This window comes from Sminthopsis crassicaudata, chromosome 2 (assembly GCF_048593235.1).
Source record: "Sminthopsis crassicaudata isolate SCR6 chromosome 2, ASM4859323v1, whole genome shotgun sequence".
In the NCBI taxonomy this organism is placed as follows: Eukaryota; Metazoa; Chordata; class Mammalia; order Dasyuromorphia; family Dasyuridae; genus Sminthopsis; species Sminthopsis crassicaudata.
The window spans coordinates 46288066-46314511 of record NC_133618.1 but is presented as its reverse complement, the minus strand read 5'-3'; the positions used below and the strand labels follow the sequence as shown (position 1 = coordinate 46314511).

At 37.3% G+C, this 26446-nt stretch overlaps 1 protein-coding gene across 1 annotated transcript; it reads right to left on the bottom strand.

The window, feature by feature from the left end:
• Positions 1 to 14866: 14866 nt before the first annotated feature.
• Positions 14867 to 25752, bottom strand: PSMD7 (proteasome 26S subunit, non-ATPase 7). Its single transcript, XM_074286090.1, has 7 exons — positions 25562 to 25752; positions 19672 to 19763; positions 19239 to 19331; positions 18258 to 18355; positions 17891 to 17971; positions 16857 to 16948; positions 14867 to 15882 (listed from the first exon to the last, which is right to left on the bottom strand). Exons 1-7 carry the CDS (start codon positions 25633 to 25635, stop codon positions 15438 to 15440), a joined length of 975 nt encoding a protein of 324 aa, XP_074142191.1. The 5' UTR covers positions 25636 to 25752; the 3' UTR covers positions 14867 to 15437.
• Positions 25753 to 26446: the final 694 nt, after the last annotated feature.

Here is a 26446-nt window from a genome sequence, read left to right as displayed (position 1 = left end):
AAATTATTTAAATTCAGAGCAGAAGTGATAAACCTCAGAATGACTTGGGCTCAAGAGCAAAGTCAAAGACAATTAAAAAAAATACACTTAAGCAATGTTGGAGAAAAGAGGGGATTTAGGCTCCCTGTTTTGGTTGGCAATGACAATAGTGATGGATGCCAGAGAAAGTGGAACTTTATTCGACTTGTTATTTTGTTGCCCCTACCCTCTTCTGGGAAGAAAAATAATCTGAAAAATACGAATGAGAGAATCACAAGGAATTGAGTAGGGAGATAAGAGGGCACCTAGCTGCCCTTCATGAATTCAGACCACCAGACTAAAAGTATATGTTAAAATACAGAAAGTATTGGTGATGAATCACAGAATTGTAGAACTAGAAAAGGACAAAATGTGTCTATCTGTGTCTCTCTGTCTGTCTCTCACTCCCTCTCCATCTCTGTCTCTTTCTCTCTTTCCCTTTTCCTTCCCTCTCTCTTTGCTTTTGTCTCCCCCTCTCCTCTCTGAAAAGAGTGGAATCCATAAAAAATGGGCCACTGGCTTGACTTTGGTTCTAGAGTATATCTGAGGGATAATTAATGAATATCTTAAAAAAGGAAGTAATGATCACAAAGAGTTAATATGATTTCATTCAGCCCAATGATCTTTTTTGAAAGGGTCAGGTAGATCAGGGAAATGGAAGACAAAGTAGGACAATGGAAAGAGAGCTGGCACTGGAGTCAGAGGACCTGGTTTCAAAGCTTACTTCAGACCTATATTGTGTGAATTTGGATAAGTCATACCTATAAAATAAGGGATCTGGACTCTTAACGTCCTTTCCACTTCTATACCTATATATACCTATACCTATACCGATAATAGTGATCCAGATAAAGTTTACCTCATCTTTAGCAAAACATTTCATAACGTGCATTGCGCCTTTTATGGAGAGATGTGGGCCAGATGATAGTCTATAGGATTTTTTTGAAACTGGCTTAATAACCAGAACAAAAGAAAAACTATTCATAGATGACTGTAGGCTTGGAAGATCTCTAATGCATTAATCCAAAGATCTACCTTTGACTCCATGTAAAGGTATATTTATCAAGTTTCCAGCTTAACCTATGTTAGGAGGGAGAGCAGACACACTAGATTGAGTGCTGGGTCCCAGATCCAAGAACATGAAAATTAATAGGGAGAGATGCAAAGGCTTACACTTGGGGTCAAAAAAAATCAATCTCCTAAGTGCAATTTATGGACTGCGTGACTAAATATCAATATCACATATATAAATTCACACATTTAAGCATTATGTGTGAGGCATTGTGCTAAGCATGGGGATACAAAAAAAAATACAAAGAATGGGAAGAGACAGTTCCTGTTCTCAAGGAAATCAAAGTCAGGATGCAAGTAAGAGATATATAGATAATTGGAGATAATTAACAGGGAAGATGCTAGTGTTAAGGGGAATTGAGAAAGGCTTCTTACAGAAGATAGAATTTTCTCTGGGTCTTGAAGGGAGTCAAGGAAGTCAGGACAAAGAACTTAGGAAAGAGGGTATCCCAGTAGTAGTAGAGGGTCACCCAGTGAGAATGCAGTCAGGACCTGGAGTGGCTTCTGTGAGGAACATCAAGGAGTTTTATAGGGTATAAAGATGCAAAAAAAACAGGAAATGTAGGAAGGAGTTATATGAGCTTTGAATTACAAACAGGATTGTATATGTGATCCCGGAGTTTATAAAAGGATAAGATGGTCAAAACTGCTTTTGAAAGAGATCCTTGACTACTGAATGAAGGATGGAATGGAGCAGGGAGAGACTTGAAGCAGGGAGACCAACTATTAGGCTAATGTCTAATTCTCCTATTAGTCTAGGAGAGGTGATAAAGGCCTGCAAAAGGCTGGTAGCAGTATCAGAGGAAGGAAATCACATAAAAGATGTGAAGATAGTGAGAATTTAAGGACGATATTAGGTCATCTGGTGATTAGGAGGATGATGACTAGGAAGCTCCCACACTAACAGGTTAGTTAGGAAGAGTGGAGGGCTTTGGGGGGGGAAGAGGTTAATCTGTTCATTTTGTAAATGATAATTTTAAGATGTCTATCAGCTATATAGTTTGAGATAGTTAATAGGCAGTTGGAAATGTGAGTGAAGGGTAGGAGAGAGGTGGAGAATGGATGAGGCAATCTGAGAAATCATTGGTTATGATGGCTGATGATCACCAAAGGAAATACTGAGGGAGAAGACGGCCCAGGACAGAGGACTGTAGGACACTCAGAGTTAGTTGGTATGATCTGGATGAAGATCAAGAAAGTGAAACTGAGAATAATCAGATAGATAGGATAAAAATTAGGATGCAGTAATGTCACAAAAACCTGGAAAGGAGAGTGTCTAGAAGAGGTCAGTGGCTACAGAGAAAGATGAAAATTGAGAAAAGACCATTAGTTGTGATAATTAAGAAACTGTTAGTAACTTAGGTTGAAAAAATACTATTCATCTCTAGAGAGAATTAATGGAGTCAGAATTCAGAATTAAACACTCTTTCCCTCCTATTTTGTTTTTCTTGTCATTCCCCCCCCCCAACATGGCTAATATGGAAATGTTTCATATAATTTCATATGTGTAATTAAAAAAAATTTTTTTTTAGAATGTACATTAATTTTTAACATTTTCCTATGAGTCATGTTGGGAAAGAAAAATCACAACAAAAGGAAAAAAAAACTGGAAGAAAAACTGAAGAAAAAAGGTGAAAATAATATATAACATGAATATTATATTAATTAATAATTAATTAATAATATGCTTCAATCTGCATTCAATCTCCATGATTCTCTCTCTGGATCCAAAGTTTATTGGAATTGCTTAGGGTCACTGAATTGCTGAGAAGAGCCAAGTCTAAGTGGATTATCACATAATCTTGCTGTTGCTGTGTACAATGTTCTCCTGGTTCTCCTTGCTTCACTCACCTTCAGTTCATCACATATAATTGATATCACATCTCTTGCCTTCTCAATAAATGGAAAAGTGGTGGGAGGAAGGCAGGAGAAAATTCAGAACTCAGAAATGAACGTTAAAAACAAATGACTTGTTTTTCTAAAAAAGGAGAATGTAGAGAGGTCATTCTTGCAAGAAGGACCCTCTCATTATGTCAGACAAGGGTAAAGAGGAGAAAATGTCAGAAGACATCTGAGTGATGTGAGTTGAGTAGGTGGGAAGAAGATGGAGCCTTCAGAGAATAGCTTTAATGTTTTTAGTGAAATATGAGGGAAAGTAAGGTTCTCAGTTTGAGAAGGCAGGAGGAAGAGGAGGACGAATTATAGGAGGTTTAAAGAGGAATTAAAATTTTTGGAAAAATCTGTGTGGTTTATGGGATTAGTAAAGGTATAAAAAATTTGCCTTGCTTCAGTGAGGTGTCCCAGGTGAGATAAAGTAGTAACATAAATTTGTGGTGGATCATTCAGCATGGTTTCATGATTTACTCCAACATTGTTCAGCAGTTTATGAATAGGAGGGAAGGAAGTACATGGTAGGAATGATTTAAAATTAAGGCTTGACAGATTGGAATTTATTTGAAAAACACCTGAGGATTTTAGTGGACATCAAATTCAATATAAATCAATAGTGTGAATGTGGCAGCCAAAAAAGCTAATATGATTTTAAAATTCATTAGGAGATATAGAATGCCTGGCACTGGGAGATTGTTTTTCCTAGTGTTTTATTAGAAATACTGTTTATTTTTGAGTGGCACGATTTTAAGAAGGGTTTTGATAAATAAGGAGCATCCAGAAAAGGGTGACTACAAATCTGAAGGACTTTTGAGTTTATGATATATGAAGACTGATCAAAGGGCACTGGAGGTGTTTAACTTAGAGAAAATCTGTTCGCCTCTGCCTAACAAACTCCATTACAATAAATGAAGGCTCTTAAGTTATGGGGGAAATATTTTTGGCAGTCTGTTGTCAATTACTTTGGTCAGACCAGTCTTGTTTTATAGATGAAAAAAGTAGAAGTATGGACATTTTATAGAGCTCTAAGATCACAGAGGCCAGAATTGTAACCGAAAGTGGGTAGTAGAAGTGAAATTTAGATCTTAATTCCTAGCCCAGTCTTACTGAATGTCTCAGGGAAAACAAAAGAATTCAGAGAATCTGAAGTAATTTTCTTCTCTCTTCCTACCAAAGACCCGCCATCACTTCACGTAGCACCAGTGGTTATAGTCTGCCTTTGATACGGACATTATATTCCTGCAGTGTCTGATCTCAGAATGTCATTAGTGTTTGGGTTTCAAACTAACCCAACTTAGCATAAGCCACATGCAATCAGTCAAGGACAATTTCTGGGTCATTCTTGGTAATTTTAGGGTGGAGAGGCAGGGGTTAATGATACCATTGTGATCATCAATTAGTTTGAATTATAGCACAAGGCAAGGATCCTACGATACTATTTCTCAAATGTTAGATGACTGTGTTTTAGGGAGAAGACAGATGACTATGGAAATTTCTACCATATTGGAAGAGAATTAATTTTATTGCTATAGGATAACTTTTGATTTTCCTTTCATTTGACAAAAATTTTTGCTTGCTTTGGTCATCTAAAGTCTAATACATATCTAGGTTGACACAAAGTAAGAAAGTTCCAAAAAAGTTGGTTTAATTTGGAAGATCTGACTTTTAAAATATGATGTTATTTATTTCAATCACTTCTCTTTCTGCCTCAGTTTTTGCATTTGTGTAATGGGAGTTTTTCTAGATCAGGAGTTCTTTGTAAAGTTCTTGAATTGTGAGGGTCTGGTCGTCTGCTCAATTATAATCCTTCTCTGGGAGGAGATCTGTAAAATCTTTTCCTCTGTGCACAGGTTTCTTGGGAGCTCTGAATTTCCTCCAACTCTTGTCCTTTCTCAAATCAGACTGGTGTCCTTTCAGCCTGCCTGGCATCAAGACTTTATCCCAGAGTCGATTCTCTCAGACCCAGTGCTGCCCTTCTTTTATCCTCCCAGAGAATGGGCGTGGGATAACGGGGCAAGGGCTTCTGGGAAACATTACTTCAACCAATGAGATTGCTCCTCCTAGAATTCCTAAGGTGTAAACTCCCTTTAAAGGCCTGAACCAAAGGTCTGAGCCAGAGAGCTGTCAAGTCGACCTGAGTTCTCACCTTGTCACTGTCCAGACAACCTGAGTTCTCACCTGGTAATCCTAACAGTTCTTAAACTTTTTTGTGTCCTAATCGGATCCATTTGGCCACCTGGGGAATCTATGGACCCCTTTCAGAATAATATTTGTCCTCTCCATTCATAATGGAAAGAAATGATAAATTACTAGTAGGTATTTTCTCCACCATATAAGTTCACAGACTTCCTGAAATCTATCCGTGCATTCCAGGTTAAAAATTCTTATCCTAGATGATCTGTAAGGTCCCTTTCGGCTCTAAATTCTTCCTTAAAACCCTGTTTCCATGCTGAAGGGCCATTATTGGCTTACCTTTTATCCTGAGTCATTCATGACTCATTAGTGCCCTCTTCTGTTTTTCTTCCTGAACTATCTTAGATTCCTCTCCCTCTGCCTTCTCTAGCCCATCCACTTTAGTTCCCCACCAATCCAAAGATGTTGTATTTGAGATCTTATCTTAAGCTAGCATAATATCACCTTAATGATGGAATCTACTGATTGACCAGTGTCCCGTATGTATTTGGGAAGTCTCTTGTTTGGTCAAGTTACACCAAGGTCAGCCATTGACAAACACTACCATTAGTTGAAGGATCTTTCTCCCATGTTGTTTAGTTTTTTAACTGGTTATTTTGATTACCATTTTGGTTATATATTTTGGTTAAGATATTAGCCAATTAATATTGAAATTTGCTGGCTCCAGATGTTGATTATAACATATGTGAGAAGATATTGAGCAGAGGCCCCTCATCCTGAAAGGAAGGAGCAATAATGACTAACTTTTATGTAGTGCTTTAAAATGTACAAAAGAGTCTTCCCACAAATGTGAGATCAGTAGGGCAAGAATTATCATCCTGATTTTTTTAGATGAATAAACAAGCTCAGATAGTATGTGACTTACCTGAGTTTACATAGCTAGTAAACATAGATTTCAGACCAGTATCTTCTGGGCTCCAAGTCTAATGCTCTTTTTCTATAATCAAATTTTTGATTATAGATTTTGATTATAGATTAATATATTTGATTATAGATTAGTATATTCTATATATTAATATGTTAATATATAGAAACACTAAGCTGAAATGTTTCTACAACTTAAGAAAAACAAAATCGAAATCCAGCTTTTACTTCTATTCAGTCCTTGTTTCTTCATCTATAATTTTTGTGATTGTCTGAAAGAGAATGGTTTTAAAAAAGACATTTCTTTTATCAAAAGAAAAAGATCAGGGCACTGGCCAAGAATACACAATAAGAGAAAGATGAAATCACAGCCTTTGTTTTGGGCTCCTTAAAAATTATGAGTAATAACCACAGGGATATTAATGATAGTGAGGACATTATGGTGCAGCTGAATGGGCTAGGGATGACTGGGGAACTAAGCCTTAAAGAGAATTTGTGTTGGATCAGCCATGTGAAAAATCTAGAGAATAAGAACTCTAGCCGGCAGAGAGAACTTATTATTTCTCTTTACTGTAGCTTGACTGGAATAGTATGGGTTAGATTAGGTAGGACAAAGAGAAATTTTATAGTTTTTGTGGGGCTATTCATCAAGCTTTCCTTAGCTGAAGCCAAAACTAGAAGGGTACTATGAATAGGTTTTAAGGGATATTTCCTAATGTCATTCTAATAATATCTAGATCCTGAAACTATTTGTGGAGAACAGAATTTTATATTTCAGGGTGTGGATTCAGTCAACACTGCCATCTAGTGCCAAAAAATCATTAGTCCATGAGACTGGTTCTATATTACAAGGGTAAAATATAAGAATTCCTGAACTGGTAACTTGGAACAATTCAGTAAAATCGCAATAAATTGGTTTGTATTGCAAAGCTCATTTTCAGTTAACCTTAGAAGAATGAAAAGTAAAGTCAAATCAGTTGAGAGTTAGATTAAGTGATCTTCAAGGTCCTTTCCAGTTCTAAAAAGACTTTTTGTTGTTCATTCGTTTCAGTCATGTCTATTCTTTGTGCTCCTATTTGGGGCAAAGATACTAGAGTAATTTGCCATTTTCCTTCCTTTGACAGATGAAGCAACTGAGGCAAACAGGATTAAGCCCAGGGTAACACAGCTAGGAAGTGTCTGAGGCTGGATTTGAACCCAGATCTTGGCTCCAGGCTTGGTGCTGTATCTATCACACCATTTAGCTTCAAAAATGATAATTATTAATTGTTAATTAAAAACTATAAGCATTAATTGTTAATAATTATTAATATTTACATAGTACTAAGGACTGCAAAGTGCTTCACAAATATTATCTCATTAATTAACATGAATATCTCAAGGAAGAGATGATTGGAAAGAAAAACAAACCAATAAGAATCCTACTTCTCAAGGTCCATTTTTAATCTCCCCTTGTTGTTGATTTGCCCTGCCCATAGCTTGTTTGGACAGAGTTTTTGGTATATTGTCTCCCCCATTAGATTGTGACTTCCTTGAGAACAAGTATTGTCTTTTACCCTTCTTAATATCCCCAGGACTTAGCACAGTGCTCAGCATATAGGAGACAATTAATAAAAGCTTATTTTCTAACTCCCCTTAGGAGACCTTTAATAGATGTGCACTGGGATGCTCTCTAGCCAAATATTGGCTGGGGAAGAAAATCCAAACAAAAAACCATTTAGCTCATGTATGCAAATCAGAACTTGCCTATGAAATAAATGATCTATCATTATTAAACACCACTGGAGTTAATTGCTGAGAAAAGTATAAAAATCTTTCTGGAGTGAAGGGAAGTCTTTGAAACAGGATAGATGCTTTAATGTACAGAATATTTTGAAGGCAAGAAACAACTGGCTTGAAAGATTGGTATAGTGAAAAGACCCAGAAGACTTGGATTTGAGGCTTATTTATGATATTAACTATATGACTACAGACAAATAAGTTTTCTGAGCCTCTATTCCATTATCTATAAAATGGGGACAATAAGATTGTTCTTAAGAAAATGTCTTGTAAACTTCAAAAGAGACAGTCATCTTATTCATGGAAGACAAGTACTCAGCCTGCTTTCCTGTTCACAACTCCATCACTTGCCCTCTTAAGATTTACAGCTGCCATCTCAGCCCCATTATTGCCATTAATACCAGCAATTATGGAGGAAATCCTAACTGCTCTTTATTTTATTTGCTGACTTGGTGGTGGATGAATTGCTGTAGTTGTTTGTTAATACAGATGATGTAGCCTAACCATACTTCCAAAAACAACTGTAGACTCTGGATGTGCTGGTGTATACCTATAATTCTTGCTATTCAGGAAAGTTTAGGAGGGTGGGTCTCTGAAGTTCAGGAAGTCTGAGCTGCAGTAGGGATAAAGCTGTTTGGGTATTCCCACTAAAGCTAGCCAACAATATGATGAACTTCCAAGAATCTTCAGACTGCCTATGGAAGTTCAAATTGGCCCAGGCTGGAAATGGAATAAATAGGACAAATATTCAAGGTCCATCAGCTATTGCTATACTTCCAACCTGGGGAAGATAGGGAGATCTCTTGGAAGGAAGGAAGGAAAATAGAAGAAAGAAAGGAAGGAAGGAAGAACAAAAGTAAGAAAGACAGAGAAGATCACAATAATCTGATGTTTGGAAAAGACTTCAGAATTCATCTAATCTAATCCATATCTGCACAGCAATAATCTGCTAGTGAGAGGGAACTCTCTGTGAGCTTCGAGTATCAGGAAATTTTCCCTGGCATTGAGCCTTCTTTGTTTTTTAGCTTCCCCCCAAATGTTCCTACTTCTATACTCTGGAGCCAAAGAGAACAAGCTGAATTATTCTTTTACATAGTGGCCCCAAGACACTTTAAGCTAACTATTATATTTTCTTTTTTAGACTAATACCCTCCCTTCCCCCAGGTACTAAATTAAAATGATCCCATGTGTTTATTTTCTGAAAGTAAGAATGTGTTGATTCAAGGAATCAAGTATTTATATAGTGAAGATGGAGAGAGAAATCTTTGTAATGAACATTGTTCATGGTAGAAAATTAACTAATTAAAAATTGACTTCAGGTCAAGATAGTAGAAAAAGAGAATACACAGGACAGGTCAGTTATAGCCAGGAATGGAATATGAATCTGTAGTTCTGTTGGGATTATTCTCTCACATATTTGTTCATCTACAAAATATTGAAAAGGATAACAATTATTATGTTGAAAATACTTGCTGCTCTTGTGAGTAGAATGCAAACATGGCCAATTCCAAGCCTCATGGCATGGTGGTTATAGTTGGTCAGCAAGTGAATGAACTTGCTATACTTGATCTACTCAATTATTTGTATAAAACTATACCTTTAAAAAAAAAACCCAATATTTTTAAGTGGAACTCTGTGCTAGACTGATAGACACTAGGGTGAAATTCTGGGGTCCCTACTTCCTGCCTACAAGATCCAATCAATCAATCTCAATCAGCAAATATTTACAAATATTTATTGTAATAGATCCTAAGGACATAAAGACAATAGTGAAAAAGACCCTGCCCTCAAAATCTTAATTTAGCTGGGGGAGATGACATAGGGCAACGATGGACCTGCATTCGGGAAGACCTGCCCTCAAACTGACTTGAGATACTATGATTCTGAACAAGTTCCATAATCTGTCCATCATGGTTTCCTCTTCTGTTAAATGGGGAATCTGCCTACCTCTTCAGCTTGTCACTGATATCAAAGGAATTATTTGTAAAGTGCCTTGCAAACGTTAAAGTGCTATGTCAGTATTATAATATTATTAAGGTACATGCAATATTGATAAAAGGTATACTGGAGGGGAAAGGTGCTGGTTGCTTCCTAAGCCAGGATTGAAAGGAAACTTTGGAGGCACAAGTGAGGTGTGTGTGTGGGTGTCTATCCTTGAGGGTAGACCATGCAAAGAGAGAGGAGATAATGAAAGCCAGATTGACTGTAGCCTTGGTTAGATGGAGAGTAACCATAAAGAAGGCAGGAAATAGGGGCTATGGTCAGGTGGTGAAACTCTTTAGTGCTGAGCAGAGGATTTTGTACTTGATCTCAGAGAGAACCACTGGAATTTCTGTCATTCCCCTTCTCCATAAATCCCAATGATATTGGGTCAGCAAATAAAGCCCTCCATCATCTTATGGAAGGCACCATTTGCTATAAATAGAATGATTCTCCCTTAATTAAACTGTATGTCCCATATTTATTTTCATCAGAAAGGAGAAAGAAGAAAGCCAGGCTGTTTTACCATTTATGTGGTTTACACTGATGACATCATAACAAGGACTAACTAGATAGGCCTAGTATTCTTATTGCTCAAAACTTTGCTGGGTCTGCCATGTCATCAGCAGGAATACTTCCCCTGTAGGTTTGGAGTGTAAGTTAAACTTTCTTCCCCCCGCCCCCCAACACCATTCTTGCCTATTGTCTTCTTAAAATCCTTTGCTGAGTACTTACTCAATACCCTAGAGGTCTTATCGATATGAGTCCAACTTTTGGGCTGTTTATCTTGTTTTTAACCTATAATTGGTCTACTTTTGAAATCATGGCTATCTAACTCTGATGCTCAATGGCCACTTCCATCAATTAAGAAACATGTGGTATTTAAAAACTCCCAACCCTGTGTAACTTTATCCTTTGATCAGGCTCTATGGGAAAGTGCTCAAATCAGACGAACCATTAACAAGGGCAGATTTCAAATCCTTGCCTGTCAATGATCTGCAATGAGATACTTCTATTTGGCAAATTAAGTTTTCCTTTCTACATCAACTCTTGAATTTACTTTTTCCATTCTATTTTTATGTGACTTTGTTGGACTTCACTGACAGACCCCCCAGGCTGTTGCTCCTTCCCTCTTCTAAGCATGGACAACCCAGTTTAAAAAATTACAAATGTAGTAATTATATGAGAAACTATTTTCAAAGAATTGTAGAATTAGTGATGGAAGGGACCTTGATTCCAAATTATTAGTTTCAGCAATATGCCCATTTAGTAATAGAGCTCAAATCTTGCCAAAGAGGCAGACAGAAAATTAATTTACTTGTTTTACTGGCAATAAGATTAAGACAGCTACTTGAAACTCAGGTTTGCATATTGGGACTTGAATCTTGTTAATGACATTGAGAATTGCAGTTATAGACTTTATAAGAAAATTTAATTAAAACCAAGTATCTTGGGGGCAGAACCAAGACAGCAGAGAGAAGGCAGGGAACTTGCTTGAGCTCTCCCTCAAACCCCTTCAAAGACTTTTAAATAATGCCATAAAACAATTTCTGGAGCAGTAGAACTCTCAAAAAGATGAGGTGAAATAATTTTCCAGTCCAAGACAGTTAATTTAGGAGGTTGGCAGGAAAGGTTTGTTGTACTGGGGTGAGAATGAAGTGCAGTCTGGTGCAGACCAGGAGCATGCTTTGGGTATGAATGAATCAGCAGATGTAGTGGCTGTTTGCAAAGCTCTCAGTCCACAGATGGTAAGGGGGCCAAAAGACTGGTCAGAATGAGATTACAAGGGTCTCTTTTTTGGCATAGGAGGCAGGACTCTTGCTGTGTTCATTTTTGGATCTGAGTTGCAGTCTCAGGATGAGGGATAACACTAACATATCAGAGCTTGTGGCTGCAGTAAAGCAGAGATGTTCTTCACACTTCTGGGGCCAAAAGAGTCTTTGTGGTCATTCACAGATCAGAAGAGTAGTAAACATCTCTCCTTGGATCACACACACCTGGGGAAAACTGAAAACTTACAGGTCCCTAGAAGTATCTCTGAAAACAGCTACACAAAATCCCTGAAGTGTGTGACACTGCACTCTCCATCCTGGAAGCAGAGCCCCATTATAACAAAAAGTTAAAAATCAAGAAACAGACTGGAAAAATGAGCAAACAACAGAAAAAAAAAGTTGTGACCTCAGAAAGTTATGGTGACAAGACCAAAACATACATTCAGAAAACAACAAAGTCAAAACTCCAATATCCAAAGCCTCCAAGAAAAACCCAAATTGATCTCAAACCATTGAAGAGTCCCAAAAGGATCCTGAAAATCAAATTAGGAAAGTAGAGGGAAAATTGGGGGGAAAAATGAGCAATGAGCAATGCAAGAAAACCCCCCAAAACAAGTCAACAGCTTGGTAAAAGAGAAGCAAAAAAAAACAAACAAAAAAAAAAAAAAACTTAAACAACAAACTAGGACAAATGGTAAAGGAGGTATAAGAAGCCAATGAGGAAAATGCCTTAAAAAGTAGAATTGGCCAAATAGAAAAGGAGGTACAAAACCTAAGTCAAAAAAATAATTCCTTAAAAATTGGAATTGAGCAAACTGAAGCTAATGACTCAATGAGACAAAAGGAACAATAAAACCAAAAGAATGAAAAAATAGAAGACAATGTGAAATATCCTTTTAGAAAAACAACTGATCTGGAAAACAGATCCTGGAAAGATAAATTTTGAAGTTATTGGACTACTTGAAAACCATGATCAAAAAAACAGCCTAGATATCTTTCAAGAACTTATCAAGGAAAAATGCTCTAATATTCTAGAACTAGAGGGGAAAATAGAAATCGAAAGAAATCCACCAATTATTTCCTGAGATCCAAAATGATAACTCAGAGGAATATTATAGCCAAATACTAGAGCTGTCTGGTTAAAAAAAAAAATATTGCAAGCAGCCAGAAAGAAACAATGCAAGTATTATGGAGCAATAGTCAGAAAAGCACAAAATTTAGAGGCTTCTATGTGAAAGGATCAGAGGACTTGCAATGTATTATTTCAGAGAGCAAAGGAAGTAGGATTACAAACAAAAATTAGCTATTCTGTAAAATTATGTATATAATCCATCAGGGGAAAAAAATAGACATTCAATGAAAAGATGATTTTCAAGCATTCTTGATGAAAAATCAGAACTGAACAAAAAAATCTGATATTCAAATAAAAAGACTTAAGAGAAGTATAAAAAGGTAAATAGGTAAACAGGAAAAGCAAATCATAAAGGACTTAATAAGGTTAAATTGTTTACACTTCTACATGGGAAGATACTTGTAGCTCCTAAGAATTTTCTTATTATTAGGGCAGTTAGAAAACTATATATAGAAAGATACCAGGTCTGAGTTGAATATGATGGCATGTTATCTTTACAAATAAAAATAAGGGATGAGAAAGAGGAATGTCCTGGGAAAAAAGGGAAAGGTAGAAATGGGTGAATTATCTCATAAAAGAGACAAGAAAGAGCTATTTAAGTGGAGGGGAACATGGAGGAAGTGGCAGGAAATGCTGGAACTTTACTCTCACTGGAATTGAGTACAAGGGAATAATATACACACATTCACCTGGGCCCTGAAATTTCTTATCCTACAGGAAAATAAGAGGGAAAGGGATAAGAAAAGTGCTTATAGAAGGGAAGGTGGATTGGAGGAGGCAATAGTCAGAAGCAAAACACTTTTGAGGAGGGACAGGGTGAAATAAGACATAGAATAAATGGAGAGGGTTAATGGAAGGAAATAGTTAAAAATCATAACAAAGTCCTCATCTCTGATATGAGTCAAATTTATAAAAAAGTTATTCTGCAATTGATAAAGTAAAAAAAAAAATGAATTGTTTTCAGATGAAGTAATCAAAACTATCTAATCATATGAAAAAATGCTGTCTGATTAAATTGAAAAAATACTCAAAATATTACCTCACATCTATTAGATTGGCTAATAGGACAGAAAAAGAGAATGATAAATGTTGGAGAGGATGTAGGGAAATTGAGACACAAATGCACTATTGGTATCATGAACTGATTCAACATTATACAGAACAGTTTGGAACTATGTCCAAATATTTATTAACAACTCTTGCTAGTGGCAAAGAATTGAAAATTTAGGGGATGCCCATCAACTGGGGAATGGCTGAACAATTTCTGGTACATGATTGTGATGGAATACTACTATTATGAAATAAGAAATGATGAAATAGATGCTCTCATGAATAGATGCAAAGTGAAATGAGCAGTACCAGAACACTCTCCACAGTAATAGCAATATTGTTAAGATGATCAACTGTGAATGACTTAGCCATTCCAAGTGACATAATAACTCAAAACAACTCTCAAGGACTTAAAACATTTTTGGGGGGGTTATTTTAATGTTTTCTTTTATAACATGACTAATATGGAAATGTTTTGCACTACACGCATAAAACCTATATCAAATTGCTGGATTCTCAATGAAAGGGATGAAGGAGGAAAAGATAGAATTTGGAACTCAGTTTTAAAAGTGAATCTTGGAAATTGTTTTTTTACATGTAATTGAAGAAAAATATTAATGGAATTGACTTTTTTGAGATAAAAGGGTCTTAAGAAATCTTTAATTCTTCATTTTACTGATGTTGACATATAGCTAGTGAGGGTGATGACCTAGTCACATAAAGTTGGGAGCAGAATTGGGACTAGGCAACACATTACACTTTTGGATGAAAAAAAAAATACTCTCTTCTATATCAAGTTGCCTACTTATTCAGGTACATTTAATGATTTGAAATCCATACTTTTCAAGCATATGTAACAACTTTTCTGAGGGAGTTTCTTTCAGGTTTGACTGTTACTTTTAAGACCTTCCATTGAGGTTTTTCCCTTCCCTTCTGATTTTTCTTTCCTAACATCATTCATAAAGAAATGTGTATTAAGAAAAATGCATATCTAGAACTAAAAAAAAAAAAAAAAAAAAAAAAAAAATTTAAAAAGGCGAAAAAAAGCTTTCCACTGAGTTCTTATTTTCATTCATTGAACATTAATTTCTGGAGTCAAAAATGACTAGAACACAAATTTACAAACCAAACCATTTAATGATCTCTTTGAAGGTAAACAATATATGGAGCTTAATCTCAAATCCCGAGGCTGCTGAGGCAATCTCAGGTGCAGAAAGTGAAGTCCCTTGATGTGGCATCCTCTACTGAGAATTCAGAAGGAACAAAATGGAGGCAGCTAAAAGGCAGTGTACATGCATTTGTGCATAGTCTGGAAGTTTTATGTACTGCTGAAGACAGACCCAAATGGTAAGGAAAAGGGAGCAGACAATGGGTTTTCAAAACATGATTTTATTGGGGGCTGGGGGGGGAAACTACACTAAATCTTTGCTGCTCCTCCCTTTCCACATGCTTCAGGCCCATAAAACCCCAGTATCACAGACCTGTGTCAGAGCTGCCATTTTAGGTGAACTCAGTCCCTTTTATCCTCCTTAGTTGAATGATCCCACAGCAAGGGGCTTCCCTTTCTGAGATAAGGCAGAGAACTATCAAAACAATGTTATAACAAGCACTTGATAGTGAAAAGAACCCTCTAGCAGCATACTCATTTAGCCTGCAATATTTTAATTTCCAAAAAAACACACCAAGTTTTATTTTTTTTCCTTTTTCTCTTCTTTCTTGTTATCACCTTTTTCCTTATCTTTGTCTTTTTCCTTGTCATCTTTCCTCTCCTTTTTGCTCTCTTCCTTTTCTTGCCCCTCTTTCTTCTCTGCATCCCGATTGGCAATCTTATTGTTGATGAGGTTGTGCAAGGCGACCACTGAGCGGATCAGTGAAGCCAAGTACACCACCACCATTTGGTCATTGGTCTTCAGGTAAAATGCTTTGACAAATTCTTGCAGGTTGACATCAGGCAATAGATTGAAGACATCCTGCAGCTGGTAGATTATCTGGTGGTTGATGGGCAACTTGCCCATTGCCACTTTCTCCAAATAGCCCCTGATGTCCAGAAGCTTGGAGTTCAGTCCCTTTAAGCCATGGACCTGATTTGTGATACGCTGAGAAAGAGTGCCCACTGTGGTGTCTTTGATGTCTCTGCAATTGTCCAGAAAAGGATGAGAAAATACATTAGGTAATCAACATTCCATATTTTTTAAGAAATCACTCAGCCTTACCAGAGAAAGGAAGTAAAGTGAAACCTTTTAAGCATTTTATATTTTAAAATATCAGGTAATTTAAGGATTTGGAGAAATATTAATTATTAAGATTTATGTTTAATATTAAAGAGTTTATAAGATCATAGATTTTGACCTGGCTTCAAAGTTCATATGATCCAACTCCATCATTTTAAAGAGGAAAAAAGTTCAATTTTCCTAAAAGAATTCAAGGAACAAGAGAAAATTAAAATTTTTTCTTTCTTTTTAAAATAGCTTTTTATTTTAAAAATACATGCAAAGATAATTTTCAAGATTCACCTTACCTTAGTTTCCTCATTTGTAAAATGAGAGTTAATTAAATAACATTATTTCTAAGGTCTTTTTCAGCCCTAAATCCTAGGATCATGATAATACCTATATAACTATCTCAAAATACTGTTGTCAAGAAGATATTTTGCAAAGTTAAAATAAAAATTAATTGTCATCTAAAGATCCTATGACTTGTCTGATCATGTGGAATGCTGAAGCTTAATTAGGTAACAGAATCACAATCAAAAAGGAGCCTTAACAATTGTAGCAAGTAGAGCCAGGCAAATACAAGTATTCGAATCAGATTCACTAGGATACAATATAAGTAAAGGACTCTCCTCTTCATCCACCAAAAATAAGTGCATGTAGAAACATGGCAACACTGTCTTTTAGGCAAATAGCAGAAAGCAAGGGGCATAGTGAAAAGGGCATATGGTTCAATCCTGTCTTATGATATTGAACAAGCCTGTCTCCTCTCTGGAAAGCACAGGTTTGGGCCAGATGGCTCCTAAGGTGCCTTTCACTACTTCGTCTGTGCTTCTATGACAGTTACAGCCTTGCTCTGCACTGCAATAGCCATGACCCTCTAGGACCAGGTCTCACCGGAGCAGGTGCTCCACTCCCACTTCTTCTGCTTCTTCTGCTCCGATTTCACTGGTCACGTGTTCAAATGTCTTAGAGGTCGGAGTTCCATCCTGGAAGAGACAAGGTCTGTCATAACATTAACATTATAATACATTATAATCCATAGGAAATGCACCAAGACTCTGAATGGCTCTTTTATTGAGAACAGACATATAAGACAAGGGCCAAGAATTACAACATGAAAAGTGGATGGGGCTGCATTCTACAGGAGCTGCTGAGAAGACAGAGCCATACAAACATTCAAATAAACCTGTAGCTGCCTCCTGCCTAGCAGTCCATATACATAATTGTATGTTGAGATGGCAGAAAACTTGTAGACTTGAAATAATTTCAATTTAACTTTTACTGGTAGTAACTTTGACTACTTTCGTAAGTAGTGCTGTTTAATAGTTTACAAAAAACCCTGAAAATAAAACAAACCACCTGGCCCTGTCTAGCTTTCCTCTCATCCCTGCATCACTCCTGTAACTGTAATGATGAGGATCCACACAAAGATCAGAAGTCACCGTCAGGCTAACAGTCAGTTCTGTAGTAATACTTTGGCCAGTCTACAACTCTTCTGGGAGGCACTGGGCACCAGAGAACAAGAAAGAAGTCAGTGCTTACATGTCAAATATTCCCTCTAAGTGGCTTGTGAGCCAACTTTTTTCAGTCCTGATCTATTGGATGGACAGTCCTATCATTTGAAAACATCTCCCGGTACTATAACCACCAAAGTGCTCCCTAGAAAGTAAACTAGAGGTGGCCGAGTAGCAAGGAAGGGAACTCCTTACAACTTGGGTCCAATTTTGATATTAACTTTTCACTGGATTCTCTAGGCCTCTGTTTCCTTAACTGCAGAAAGAAGAAAAAGAACTAGATGCTCTTTAAGATGTCTTTTCTAATTCTAACTCTGTACTCAAAAATGTTATGTGCCAAAGAGAACCAAAGCATGTGGCTACTATAGAAGATGAAGAAAAAGAAGACCCCAAAATGTTGGAATGGTGACTCACATCATGAACTTCTTCAACGGAAATATATGCCTCTGTGGGCAGCCCAAGATCCTTTGGCTTCACATCAATAATCACCAATACCTGGAGGAGAAAACATTTCAGCACAGAATAAGTTTAAGTTTCATCAAGTCTTCAAGTTGCCTCACAGGATTATTTTGTCAGCAATTAGCCAAGACAAGTTCATATTATAGAAATTGCTCTATATTTTCAACATCATTAAGAAATAACCAATTTATTGATGGAGCTATTTCTTTTCGAGTTTAAATAATTTACTATAAACCCATTTTAGTCCCTTCTATGACCATCCCATCTGAGCCAGTTGGCAATACAAGAGGCACTCTTCAGGAGTTATTTGGAGAGCACTTACTGAATTAGGACAATATCTTTTCATGAGTTCATTGATGGCAATGTCGTTCTTGTGTAGCTTTGGGCCCGTATGGTACCACCCAACTATTCTTTCTCTGGCTGGGAAGGAAAAAAAAAAAGAATTCTAGTAAGAGTAATTTTGAAAAGATCACTCACTAAGGGAATGAATTCAAATTGTTTGGAAGTAATTTATGTCTTGTTTTTTGAAAATCCCAGGCATCTTTTTCTACTTGGTGGAGCATGCAACATTCAATACCTATAGTTTCCTAAGTTTCTAATTAGAGAGGAAAATGAATAAAGTGTCAACAAGTAATTATTAATCATCTACTCTACAGTGAGGAATAATAGACAATAAGTAAGCTGAAATTAAACTTTTTATAGGTAGAATGCGTCTATAATCTATATTAGTAATACATTCCCTCATTACTATGTCTGAATATATAATAGCTTCTACAATACAGAATTAGCAACACTTTTTAAAAAAATTTTTCTTAAAAATATGAACTTTAAAGAGATGCTTAAGTTCACTTTATTGATTCCCCCCTCTTAAAAGACAGTATAAGTTTGTGCCCTCTAGGAGTTAAGAATTTAATATGAAACAAAACAAAACTAAACAGCAAAAACTAAAGAATGTAAAGTAATATTTAAATGCAAAATAAAAATTTAAGCACCTAAAGGAATATATTGTCTGCTGTCAAAATAATTTTGCTAAAATACTTTTTTTAGTCATAGAAATGTAGTAGAATATAGTATAACAGAAAGAACATTGAATTAGGAGTTAAGAATCTTGGCGGCTTGTCTTGGCTTTGCCCCTTCTAAAATGTGATTATGGGCAATTTATTTAAATTCTTCAGGTCTGTTTTCTTTATCTGTAAAACCAGGACGTTAGATTAGATGCTAACTAAGATTTACATATAGCTAGTTCTGACTATGATTATGTATAATTAAAAAATGTTACAAGTTCTTCTAATAAAATACATACCATTGACCTTCTTAAACATTCCATACATATTTTCCAAATAGTCATGATCAAGAAACCAGACTGAGTCATCTTTGTCATCTTCATCAAAAGGGACTAATGAGAAAAATAAGGTAAAATTTATTATGATAGTTAATGAAAAGCGTAGAAATATATAAAAACAAATTGTCCTCAACCTTATTAATTAGTGACCTATTAGACTGATATTACAATAAAAAAAGATGTAATCTCAATTTACTGGCCTGTCCTGGAATCAATATTAAAAATAAACAATAATGCCTATTTGTGAGAACAACTTTAGTTATTCCTAACTAGTTAAATAGCAGAATGTTTGAGAAAAGGTTTAAAAAACAACCATCACCTCCAAAACTTTAAACATGTATTGTTTGATGATGAGTCTAAACTTTGGCCAAAAAAATGTAATGCTATTTGTTACCTGCAAAACTGTTGGATACATCAAGGACTTTTTTCTGCCATGACCCCAAAAGCACACCAACAACACGTTTTTGATTCCCAACTTTTCCTATTCTGAAAGAGAAAACAGAAGCTAGTCAGCTTAGATAAACACACAAACACATGAAGTCTGAAGATAACATCCTAGAACCTCATAATACTTTCACAAAGCAGCCTTGTTTCACCTCATACCTTGCAAATTAGCAGAAATAACAAAAGACAGTAACAGTAAATGTTAGAGGGGTTGGAGTAAGATAGAACACTATTTCACTGTTGGGAGAGATGTGAATCAGTACAAACATTCTGGAAAGTAATTTGGAATTAAGCAAATGAAGCAACTAAATTGTCTACATCCAGAGAACTTACAACTAGGCTCAAATCCCAAGAAAGCCACTGGTAAGAAGTTCCCAAATACATAAAATATTTATAGCAGTACTTTTGGTGATAGCAAAGAATTGGAAACAAAGTAGATGAATGGCCAAATATGGAACATGAATATAATGTAACATTACTGTGCTGTAAGAAATAATAAATATAATATATACATAGAAGTATAATGAAATCTACATGAAGTGATACAGAGTGACGAGCCCAGAAAACAACATTACACGATAAAGTGAATGTTCTAAAAATTACAAAGACTAAGTATGGTTTTAAAGACAGATATGAGACATTCTCTCTACTCTTTCCAGAAATGGGAGGTCCATGAATAAGTGTAGTTATATTACATTATTTTTCAGACTTTTTTTTTGGATATACTGCTTAGTTATACTAATCTCCCCTCCCCATTCTTGTTATTATTTGTTATTTTATAGAGGAGGCTTCCTGGAGCAAATTATTGTAATGTGAAAAACCTAAAAGGTCAACAAAAACTTATTTAAAAAAAGAAAATACTGATTGCATAGGTACACATAGATCGGTCTTCTTGGCAGCTATTACTAAATTAAAAGGGAATAAGATGTGTTTTGAGGGTTTTTTTTTTTTAAACACTATTTGCTATTTTAAAAATTAGAAATTCTTCGAGTCTGTGTTAACTAGCAATTCAATCCAGGAATAGGATTTTTTAGGGATCTGTGATCTCTGATGGGAGACATTTCTTCGGATGGTATGAAATTTACCCACATCAACCCAATCTGTGTAAATCTTAATTAAGTGTTTTTATAAATTTTTGAAAGGAGGCTTACACAATCTGATTGGAGGGCCTTTCTTGATATTAGGGATTCCAAATCTATATCATACATGCCTCTGGAAGACTAAAGAAGCCAAATATTACTGCAAATTTGTTGCCTTCAAAAAATGTTAATGAAAATAAAGATATAATTTCCCCCCATCTAAGTTCACAGACCTCCTGAAATCTATTCATGGACTTCAGGTTAAGAGCTCTGGCTTTAGATTTTGATATCATGTGGGCATGAATGGCAATTGGCTATCCATTGATTACTATTCACTCTTATGATTTAATTGCCCCATTTTTAACTTGACTGTATAATCTCTGATGTCTTTTGCATAATTTTGGTCATAGTTTTTTTTTTGGGGGGGGGGGGGCGTGGGAAGATCATCTATTCATATCTATTAAGAATTTATCCCATTGCTGGGTGGATGACTCACATTCCACGATCCAAAGCCATGCTGTAGCATGAGAATACTGGTATTTAAAAAGACAGATTTTTTTTTCCAGAGAAAACCCAGGGTCATTAAAAATATGATAAAATTTCCAAAATGAAATCCAGTCTACTTCCTCCCATCTATTCAATTACATGTCCAAGCTTACTGACCCTCTCAAGTGTCTATATAAGATAAAAATATTAATAGATCAATTCTGTAAGCTTACTCTTATCAATTTGAACAAGTATTCTTTATGCCCTTGATTTTTCTGTTGTGGCCAGTTAAGGTTAGAATGAATATTGATCTACTTCGGGAAGCTATTCAATGTTCTGGGACTTGTAGCAATGTTATCCCAAACAAAAATATTTGGAGAACTTGATCTTATCTCTGGGGAATCTCTCTTTCCAGCTGGGCTCTGTATGAGCATACTTCATGTCTATCTGTACAGTATATTGCATAATTTTTTTATTCAACATGTTTAGTAAGTTTTATGCCTTACCTGACATTAAGACTGCTGTTACAGTCTAAATGCGGCTGGCTTTACTGTATTTGTATCCCCCATTTTCCCAACCTTTTTCCTTTCCTAAAGTCTTACTGCCTTTGGTTTTTAATGGAATATAACTGGAAATAACTCCACCACCAAAACCAAATCATGGCTAATAACACACATTATGCCTTAGTAGTTTTCTCTTGCCTGTCTCTCTGATGAGAGGGAAGAAATATAGTTAATTTCATTTTCTGAGACCATTACTTGTTTTCTAATTACCAAGTCTAGCTTTCTTTGAATGCTCATTTCTTTTTTTTTTTTTTTTGCTGAGGCAATTGGGGTTAAGTGACTTGCCCAGGGTCACACAGCTAGGAAAATTAAGTATCTGAGACTGGATTTGAACTCTGGTCCTCCTGACATCAAGCCGGGCACTCTATCACTACACCAGTGGTCCTCAAACTTTTTAACTAGGGGGCCAGTTCATTGTCCCTAAGACTTTTGGAGGGCCCGACTATAGTAAAAACAAAAACTCACACTCTGTCTCCGCCCCTCAGCCCATTTGCTATAATGGGGAGGGCCACATCTGGCTGTGGGGCATAGTTTGAGAACCCCTGTACTACACCATTTAGCTGCCTCTGCTCATATCCTTTACAATATTGTTCTTTGGTTCTGCTTCTTTGAGTCTGCATCAATTGATGAATATCAGGAAATTATTTTCAAATTCTGCGTCAAAGATTTATTAGCCCTTGATAAATTGATCTTTTTGTGCCTCAGTTTCCTATCTGTAAAATATGAGGGTTGGATTTGGTCTCTAAAGTCCAGTCCAACCTTAACCTAGAATTCCATTCCTGTAGTTCTTTGATTTCCTCATATTCCTCATTTTCATTGTATAATATACATTATATTTATATTCCAAAGTTTATTCAGCCACTCTCCACATGATAGGCATTCATTCTGTTTTTTGCTATTAATTAAACTGCCATGAATGCTTTGCATATACCAGACATATATGTGCTTTTGACTTTCTTGGGGTATAAAGCCTAGAAATGGTTTTGCTGGGTCAGAAAATACTGACAATTTTGTCACTTTTCTGGAACAATTCCAAAATGATATCCAGAAGTAGACAAATTTATAGCTCCAAGTGTCAGTCTTGCCACAGCACCAAATCTTTTCACAGTTAAGTCAATGTTATTATGAAAGTCAGGTGCTTTTCAGTCTATTTCTAGCATGGTTTCACAGATGCTGAGAGAATCCTGATACTGGAATCCTCTTCTAGGGGAATCTCATTTACATCTGAAAGATCAATTGGACTTAATAATGTTATATACTTTGTATCTGCCAAGTGTCATAGCAGGATTCCTTAACATTTTTTGTGCCACGGATACCTTTAGCAATCTGGTAAAACCTACAGATCCCTTCTTTAAATAAGGTTTGTTGCCTACATTCATAATTGAAGGGAATGCTAAATTTCAATTAGTTTAATAATTTTTTTCTCTCCCAAGTTCATGAATCCAAATGAGAATCCATGATTTGAATAATTATATATTCAACTATTAAAGGCAATTAGGTGACATGGTGGATAAGAGGACTGAGTCTGGAGACAAAAAACTTGGGGGATTAAAGGACAGTTATTAACTATGTGATCCCGATCAAGTTATTTTACCTCCATTTGCCTCAGTTTCCTCATGTATAAAATGGAGACCATAGTACCATCTACTTCCCAGGATTGCTGTGATAATCAAATCAGATAATAATTATAAAAGCACTTACCAGCTCTTAGCACTTAGTAAGCACCATATAATATTAGCTATTATTATAGCTTATATGCTAGCTGAAGCACACAATTACCAGTGATAATCTGGTAACCCTGGACAGGAAAAAAGAAAATGGGAAAATAATGAACTTACATATTCCCATCCCCATTTAGAATTTACTTTATTATTGTCCTCACATGTCCAAATATTTTTCATTTATTCAATAGCACATACTCTGTATAGGATCTTCCCTAGGTGACATAGGACATCACTGGTGGCAAGCCCATTTAACAGTCAGGAATCTTGAGGTACACGAAGTAAAATGATTTCTCAGCCATCATGGCAGCTGACAGTGATATACATTGGTTTTAAGGTTACAAAGTACTTTGCATATTCTATATCACTTGATCCCAGAGCGAAGTAGGTACATTATCTACATTGTTTTCTACATAACATACATAGTATCCCTCTAAGTTTTGGAGAAGTTAAGTAAAGCACTTATGGTGTGGGTCCTTCTGACAGTCCCAGTACTCCACTGTAACATATACCACCATCTATCAAAGAACAGGGAATTAGCGGATGCACTCCAGTGGCCATATTGCCTCCCTGCTTTTCAATATAACCTAATTTTTCTTTTAATAAGTTACTATTGATATTTATTCTAAACCAGAAAAAGTTAGAGAAATATGGGATCAACCAAACTGAGACTCTTGAGAAGACTATATTACTGATTTGTTTATTCATTTTAGACAAGTTACCTTACTTAACACTGAGTTTCCACACTTGTTGAAATGAGCAGTATCATACTCTCCTCTAAATCCAACTCTTAAAATAAACAATAAAACCAAAAGTGAAAGAATGCCTTTGAAGCAGTTCTTACTCCACGAGAAAAAGAAAAACAATGGTCAGCATCCTAAAAAATACACAAATTATATCCCAAACGGTATCCTCAACCCAACATGTAGGTGTTTTGTTGTTGTTGTTGAAGTTAAAATAAAATTTTAGTTGTTAAGTTGATCTCTATATACATAAAGCCAAGTTCAAATAGAAGCAGAGTCCACCTTCTCGGAACAAATAATCTGAGGGTCAAAGAAAATATGTCCAAAAATGTTTATTTATATTTGAAAACACAAAAGCTCACTTAGGTGTGATAGTTTGGGCAGTCCAAACATAAACAAGTACTTGAGCTTGATGATCTTGGTGAAAATTTCTCTACCTCTCCATTTCTACAATTAATTCACTAACAACTCCGAACTGGTCTGGTGCTCACAAGATAATGGCTCGCAGATCCTGCATTATATTTGAATTATGCAGTGTCAGTAAGTGATATCCCAACAATACACTCACACAGTCTGTGTGCATGTATGTAAGCACACGCACACACACCCCGTCAGGTCTCAGCCAGCATCTTTAACACCTTTAGTCTGCGTTTCTTCAACACTGCACATTGCAGTTATTTCTGTCGGACGTCTTACTTTCCTACAAGCTCAATGAGCTCCAGAACCCCTTTCTGCCCTAAGGATAACCATCAATTTATAAAACGTTTTCCGCCGGCAGTTTTTCGTACACTACCCGTACCGTGGGTGTACTTACACACGAACCAGAATTTCCCCAGAACACTTTACAATTACCCTCACACCTCCCCGGGAAGCGGTTATCGTTACGACCCCCACTTTTCAGTCGAGGAAACTTAGGCAGGCGGAGGCGAACTGATTAGTCCGGGGTGACTGACAGCTAGTCAAGTGTCTAACACCGCATCTGAACCGTCCTTGCGACTCCAGCCCCGCGCTGCCCTGAGCCCATCAGACGGACTGGCCCAAGCTCGGCAGGAGGGATCTGACTCTAGTGCGCCCTCGCCCTGGGAGGGGGCTCCGGGGGATGGGGGGGGACAGAGGGTTCCGGGCCGCGGGAAGCTCCCCACGGTGGTTCCCGAGGCCTCGGGCCCGAGCGGCCTCCGTGACTCAGCCTTAGCCTCGGTAGCCGACGGCCTAGGCCTCAGCCCTTCCGTCCGTCCTCCCCGCGCTCACCGGTTAAAGTGATCCACCACACTGAGGAGCACCAGGGGGTGAACCACGACCTTCTGCACCGCCAGCTCCGGCATCGCGCCCGCCCGCCAAGCCCGTGTCCCGAAGAAAAGTCTGCAGCCACAGCGACTCCCCTTAGCGTCCGCAAATTCCCGGCTCCGGCTCCGCCTCTTCCGCCGCCTCCCTACATTGCCCTCCTTCCGTTTCCGCTCCCGCTTCCGCTCCCATCCTGCACCACGCCAGCGGGCGCCGCCATCTTGAGAAAGCGAGCCGGGTTGGGGAAGTGTTATCTCTGCGTTTAGCGGTCCCTTGTGAATTCGAAGCTCTGGTAGTGCAGATGGGGAGACTGAGAACCAGAAAGGGGCCTTGGCTCCTGAAATGTTCTACACCGACCCCTATAGCAGGAAGACCCGGGGCTCCTGAACTTCCTGGGCTTGGGGAGGTCAGGCCATAACCCCGCCTCCGGCAACCCCTCCTTCTTTCCATTACCCCAGATTTACCGCTGGGAGGCCCTCTGCATCGAGCCAGTCTCCTTTTAGAGATGAGGAAACGGAGGCCCAGGTGTGACATGGCTTGCCAGCATCCCCAGCTAATGATTGACATTCCATCCTCCAAGGCTGGAGTGCCTTTCTGGGAACCCGGCCCTTTCCCCTTTTTGTTCTTTGCCTCTGCTGCCCGTCGTAAACAAGGGCATGTAAATGCGTGCTGTGTCACCTTTAGGAGCCCCAGGGGGACGGGACACAGCCATGAAGAGGCAGCGGAGCCGGACGGTGACGTTAGGGATTGTCCCCTCCTGCCCCTGGTGCTTTCTTCTTTCTGCGTGGGTCAGGCCAGTCACGGCTTCAAACCCACCAGGGAATCTGAGGGACGGCCGCCTCCCGCACGCGA